The sequence below is a fragment of the Leptonychotes weddellii genome, chromosome 8, assembly GCF_054177405.1.
Source record: "Leptonychotes weddellii isolate Sample4059 chromosome 8, ASM5417740v2, whole genome shotgun sequence".
NCBI classification, from domain to species: Eukaryota; Metazoa; Chordata; class Mammalia; order Carnivora; family Phocidae; genus Leptonychotes; species Leptonychotes weddellii.
In genome coordinates, this window is record NC_138376.1 from 104,219,264 (window position 1) to 104,225,579 (window position 6,316).

General features: G+C 39.9%; 1 protein-coding gene across 2 annotated transcripts in view; it reads right to left on the reverse strand.

Moving 5' to 3' along the window:
- AHI1 (Abelson helper integration site 1) overlaps positions 1-6,316 on the reverse strand; it is a 122,575-nt gene that overhangs the window by 66,075 nt on the left and 50,184 nt on the right. For both annotated transcript variants that reach the window (XM_081829053.1, XM_081829054.1), the window contains exon 13: positions 4,970-5,093. In XM_081829053.1, coding sequence (XP_081685179.1) covers positions 4,970-5,093 — 124 coding nt within the window. The remainder of the gene's footprint in view (positions 1-4,969; positions 5,094-6,316) is intronic.

The window sequence follows — 6,316 nt, forward strand, 5'->3', positions numbered from 1 at the left end:
GCAAGAGGGAACACAAGCAGGGGGAGTGGGAGAGGGAGAAGCAGGCCTCCCGCCGAGCAGGGAGCCCAATGCGGGGCTCGATCCCAGGACCCTGGGATCATGACCTGAGCCGAAGGCAGATGCCTAACGACTGAGCCACCCAGGTGCCCCAAAATATATTAATTTTTAATAGGGGGATTTATAGTTCATTCTTTTAATTATGACCTAAGAACTAAAGCAGATTAAGTCCTTTTCAAAATTATGGATGAAAGAAAAAAATACAGTTGCCATTCAAGAATAACATTCTGTGAGTTTTCTCAGCAGCTGCTTCAAATACAGGATATGATCTTCAATTACTAAGAATCCAAACTAATAATGGAGGAAGTGAAAGAACATGTTTTCAAGTGAAAATAAAGCACGTGTGTCCGTGCATAAACATTTTTACCATGGTAATACTTTCAATGAATATATGCTGCATGAAATACAGTACTTACTGAAAGAACAAAATCACTAATTTGTGATTAAGATCGTTAAAATAAGATTGTTTAAAAGATAAAAACTTCATTTGCTTGCTTAAAAATCTTAGCAGTATTATTTGAAATACTATATAACAGGCAGAAATGAAACAATCATATCTTAAAAGCAGCTCAATTAAAATAGATACAGTATTTTAAAATAAAAATGAAGACTGGGGCGCCTGGGTGGCTCAGATGGTTAAGCGTCTGCCTTCAGCTCAGGTCATGATCCCAGGGTCCTGGGATCGAGCCCCGCATCGGGTTCCCTGCTCTGCAGGGAGCCTGCTTCTCCCTCTCCCTCTACTGTTCCCCCTGCTTGTGCTCTCTCGCTCTCTCTGTCAAATAAATAAATAAAATCTTTAAAAAATAAAATAAAATAAAATAAAAATGAAGACTTTTATGTAAAGACCTAACTGGTATCAATGATGGGTTTTAGTCAAGCAAGCAACGGTCGAGTCCAAGAACAAAATAAATGTATTAATGAGTTTGGGGAAAAAAACAGGCTGATTACAAAGAACAAGGAAATACACAAATTTGTAAAGACTAGATGAGCACACAAAAAAATTATTAGAATTGGGAAAGAAAAAACATGCAGTTACAACAGTATGTGTGATGAGGGGCAACATGGGGACATATGCGCCTAACTGGGAGCCCTTACATGCCGAAAAAGTCTGATTACATGAGGAGCTGTTGGTTAGAGAAAAACACAGATTGTACTGAAGATAACTAAAGAAGATTTCAGTTAACCCCACATGGCAAAGAGCTAACCAGTGGGAAACAGTTACTCAGGAGCCACTAACACTAACCAGGAAGACAGAAGGAGAAGACGGGGCCAGAGGCTCATGCCTCTGCCACTCAGAGCATTAGCAATTCTAATTCTCTTCCTTTGACTTTAGCTTATTCATTTTAAGTAGTCCCTACACCTCTTTCAAAAACCTCACTCTTTTTGGTTCTAGCCACAATGTTTCTCTCTTCACTCAGTTAATCCTACACAATAAATATTTTTATGATATAAAGAGCCCTCAATCAGTATCAAAGCTACATAAAGAAAAAAGTATACTTTACTACAATATATTATATGCTGTGTGGAAAACTCCAAGAGACTTCAAGAAATGGTTAAATCTGAGCTGGGTTTTAAATGATGACTATGAGCCCAAAGCGGCTCACAAACGGCACTTAAATGTTTGCCGAGTGACTGAGTTGGGCAGAAAGGCTAGGAAAAGGGCACTTAAGCACAGGAAGAGGAGGCATGGAGATACCAAACAGGGTAAGATGCCAAGAGCATTTCAAAAGATTGTGTGGGTGAGGCCGAGGGTACATGGTAGTGCACAGGAGAAGGATGTAGGGTCAATGAGAAATGTGCCTGTTAGGCCATGCTATGGAGCTGGAACATTTTCAAAAGGGCTGTGGGAATCAAAGACTTTTGAAAATCAGGGCATTATGAAAGAGGGTTGTGGTAAGATGGAAGAATAAGAGACTGAGCAGTGGGAAAGTTTAGCACCAACAGTTTAAGCAAGAGATAGACAGCAAGGGCCTGAATGAAGGTAACAGCAGTGAGGATGGAAAGGGTGTGATAGAATGGTGAGCCTTTTAGGAGGGCGAACTGACAGACTACAGGACTGCTTGGATATGGGAAGGAACGGTGGGAAGAAAAAAAGAAATGGGTGCTACTCTCGGTTTCTGGCTCGGGAGACAGGGTGGATGCCATTAAAAAATCCACAGGAGAACTAAAAGAGGAAAGCGGTTTGGTGATATCAGCAAGCCTGGTTTTGGATCTGAGGTGCCACTGGCAATCCAGACAGAATAACAGGAAGTGAAACTCAGAAAGAAAGTGGGAGTCAGCCTATAGAAGTGAGAGTCAAAGCTGGCGAAGATGAGAAAGACCAGGAGGAGCACAGCAAACCAGGGAAGATGCTCAAGCAGGAGGATTCTGGGAATGAACATCTATAGAGAATAGACAGAGGAAGAGGGATGAGAGACAGGGAAAAAGAACTGGCCAGAGTCATAAAAAGCAAACAGAAGAGACTGTTCATGAAACCATTAGTTGGAAATATTTTAAAACTGGTCAACAATTAATTACTGCAGTGAAAGCAAACAGGGTAAGGACCCAAACTGGCCACTGGATCTGAAAATCAGCAAGAAACTGCTGACCTTGTAAAGAAGGATGATCTAGCAGGGTGGGAGTAAGAGCCAGATTCACTGGGCTGAGCTGAAGACAACATGTGCAGAATGTTCTTGATGTTGTAGAAAGAAAAATAATGTGGTAGTCTGGAGAGCAGGAAGAACTGAGGAAAATATTTCTTAAGATAAGGAGAACTGAGCATATTTTTAAGATGAGAGGACAAAATCAATAGAAAGGAAGATATTGAAGAGACAAGAGAGGTAGGAAACAGAATTGTAGATTGAAGGACTGAGATTAAAAGCACATGTCAGAGTGGCCGGAAAGGGGTCTTTACCCATACATCTTTGTTAAGAGCAGCAGACAGAGATAAAGATGGGTACATTTATAGATATTGGGTGGGAAACCAGAGGCAGATACAGGAAGTTCATGTCTGGCATAATTTCACTGTAAGTTGAAGGCAGTCAGCTAATGAAAGCGGGAAGATGTGACTCCGTGTAGAGAACTCAAAGTGCCGTAAGGCTTGGATGTGCTACCAGAGGAGTAAGAAAAGATAGCTGCATAATAAAGATAAGGAAAAGGCTTGCTCAGCTGAGATGAGAGCTCAGGTGATTTTAAGACTTACAAATCCACAGTCAGGCCTTTGCAAGGTTATGAATTTTTCTCTAGTGCAACTGGGCATCGGACAGAATGGCTTTGTTTAGAGAACAAACAGACCAGAGGTTCTTTTTTTTTTTTTAAAGATTTTATTTATTTATTTGACAGAGAGAGAGAGACGGCGAGAGAGAGAACACAAGCAGGGGGCGTGGGAGAGGGAGAAGCAGGCTTCCCGCCGAGCAGGGAGCCCGATGCAGGGCTCGATCCCAGGACCCCGGGATCATGACCTGAGCCGAAGGCAGACGCTTAACCGACTGAGCCACCCAGGTACCCCCAGACCAGAGGTTCTGAAGGATCCTATTAAGAGAGACTAACAGCAGGTGCCCAGCTACACAGGGAAGGAAATCAAGTCTCACCAATTACCATCTTTTGCATTTAAATACTAAACAGTAATGATAACATCTTAATTAGACATTTTATATTAAAAAGGAAGCTGATAAGATTAATAGAAAGGACTCAGACACTAGAGGTGTCTTAAAAAAGCAGGAAGCAGAAGTAAATAAGAGGGCATCCCAAACTGCTCTAAATATCAGCTTCCTGGTGTACAGAGATCAAAAAAGATTTATGTGTATCCACCTACATTTGTTGGAATCAAATTAAATGACATATATAATATAAAGCATCTTGAAAAACTGCCTAGTAATACATTTAGAATACACACAAGGTAGAACAAGCAGCTAAAACAGTGTGAAGGAAATTTTACAAAGTAGCTTTAAAAAATTTTATTATGATACTTATTAAGTTGGAAAGGGTTCAATTATTTTATAACTGACATTCTGAAAAATGCAATATTGACAATCTATAAAACTCTTAAAACATAAGGTACATATTCACTTAACAGGTCGGTATCCCCTGCTTTTCAAAGTCTGCATTACACCACTTTGCTTTTACCTAAGACCTATGTCAGCACCTGTTTTCACTAACCAGAAAAAATCTGAAGAGGATTTTTGCTTTAATGACAAAAGGAGAAAAGCAAAAATCGGGTTCAGCACTTGTTCTGCCGTGAGCCCTCACAGAGGGAGCGTGCAGCCCCAGCAGCGAAGGGGGGTGCACTACATTCAGCTGCTCCACGTCAAGCTGCCACAGCTCTGAACTCTGTCTCCCAACATCTGTGCTTTATCTCAATTGATTCTGTGCATCCCTGAGAGCAAGATGTTCCCAAGGTATCAGAAAACTCCGAGAGAGGTTATTTTTGGGGTCTGAGAACACTCAAAAATTTTTCCATATAAATTAACAGTTATTCTTCCCCTTATACCATTTCGTCTTAGGCAAGGTTTCTGTTCCTTGCTGTCTACGATGCACTGTGCATCGCTGAGGCCTGGCCCCTGCCCACAGCTAACAGGGAAGACAGAAGCCCTACCATTAAAAGCTTATATTCTAGGAAAAAATATCAACTGTTCACCTTATGTCAAACAGTGTACAGTATCAATCAGTGTACATAATGATCATTTAAGGACACTGAGAACTAGAAGCTTTACGTATTACGTAAATAAAATATATTTAATAAAAACATCTTTAGGAAAAAGTTTTCCCACTACTACTGATCTAATCAGTCAGTCTGTATGATGCATCTCTATGACAGTCCCTTGATAAGCAAAAATATTACTGAAGCATAAGAAGAGTTCTATCACTCTATATTCTCTTTGCTTTCCTTGATGGCAAACAACATACACAGTAGGTACTTCTCGAGTGTACTAACCTGGCAGTGCCGTCAGATGATGCAGTAAGGATACAGTGATCATCATTTGACCAGCAAAGATCATAAATGATATTGAGGTGGCCACACAATTCTCTCATGAAACGCCCAGAAGGAATTTCGTATACTAAAGATAAAATATTAAAAAATTAGTAGGTTTCCAGCCAGAGAGTCCTTAATCCAGTAATATACAAATATATGGCTTAAAATAATTTGCACACAGTCTCTAAGAATATTATCACCAAAGGTATTTTCAGCATAAAAAATCTCAAAGTCTACCTAAAAATAGTTTTTCATTTCCTTCAGACACAAGAATTTACACATATAAAAATTTTTAATATGCTACAATTACTCTCATCTCTTCAAGGCAATTTTCCCAATAATCTTTGACAATTTATTAATCAAATAATAAATAACATTTATTTTATTTTTTTTCAAGATTTTATTTATTTATTTGACAGGGAGAGAGAGAGAGAGAGAGCACAAGCAGGGAGAGCGGCAGGCAGAGGGAGATGGAGAAGCAGACTTCCCGCTGAGCAGGGAGCCCAACGCGGGGCTCGATCCCAGGACCCTGGGATCATGACCTGAGCCGAAGGCAGACGCTTAACCATCTGAGCCACCCAGGTGCCCCAATAAATAGCATTTAAATTACCATTCACTTCAAAGATTCTATAATTTGGGCTTTCATGAATAAGATATTACTTTACCCGAAAATCAATTAAATTCCAACCAAAATTTTAACCATTTAAAGTAAGAAGAAATTTAAACTGTGCTATTGTTAGAATTCTTTTTTAAAAAAAAGATTTGATTTATTTATTTACTTGAGAGAGTGACAGTGAGCGCCAGCTGAGGGAAAGGGCAAAGGGAGAGGGAGAAGCAGACTCCCTGCTGAGCAGGGAGCCCAATGCAGTCAGGACTCTGGGATCATGACCTGATCATGAAGATGCATAACCAGCTGAGCCACTCAGGCACCCCTTGTTAGAAAAAAATTCTAATGTTAAAATGATATAATACAAGAATTAACAGAGACCCAATGTGATAAACAAGGCACTGCAGTATTGCTATAAGTTAGGTTCACAATGAAATCTTCGAAGATAGTGACTTAATTCAGAACAACAAAGTCTGCAAGTCTCTACTTCCACCTAGTGGTAAAACCGAATGCCCTTTAAAATACTAAGCAGTATACAAGTACTTCTGGAATAGCAAAGGACTTCAGAATATCTGCTCCCACAGATCTGTACCTCTGAAACAAATAATACATTATATGTTAAAAAAAAAAAAAAAAAGAAGAAGATAGCAGGAGGGGAAGAATGAAGGGGGGGAAATCAGAGGGGGAGACGAACCATGAGA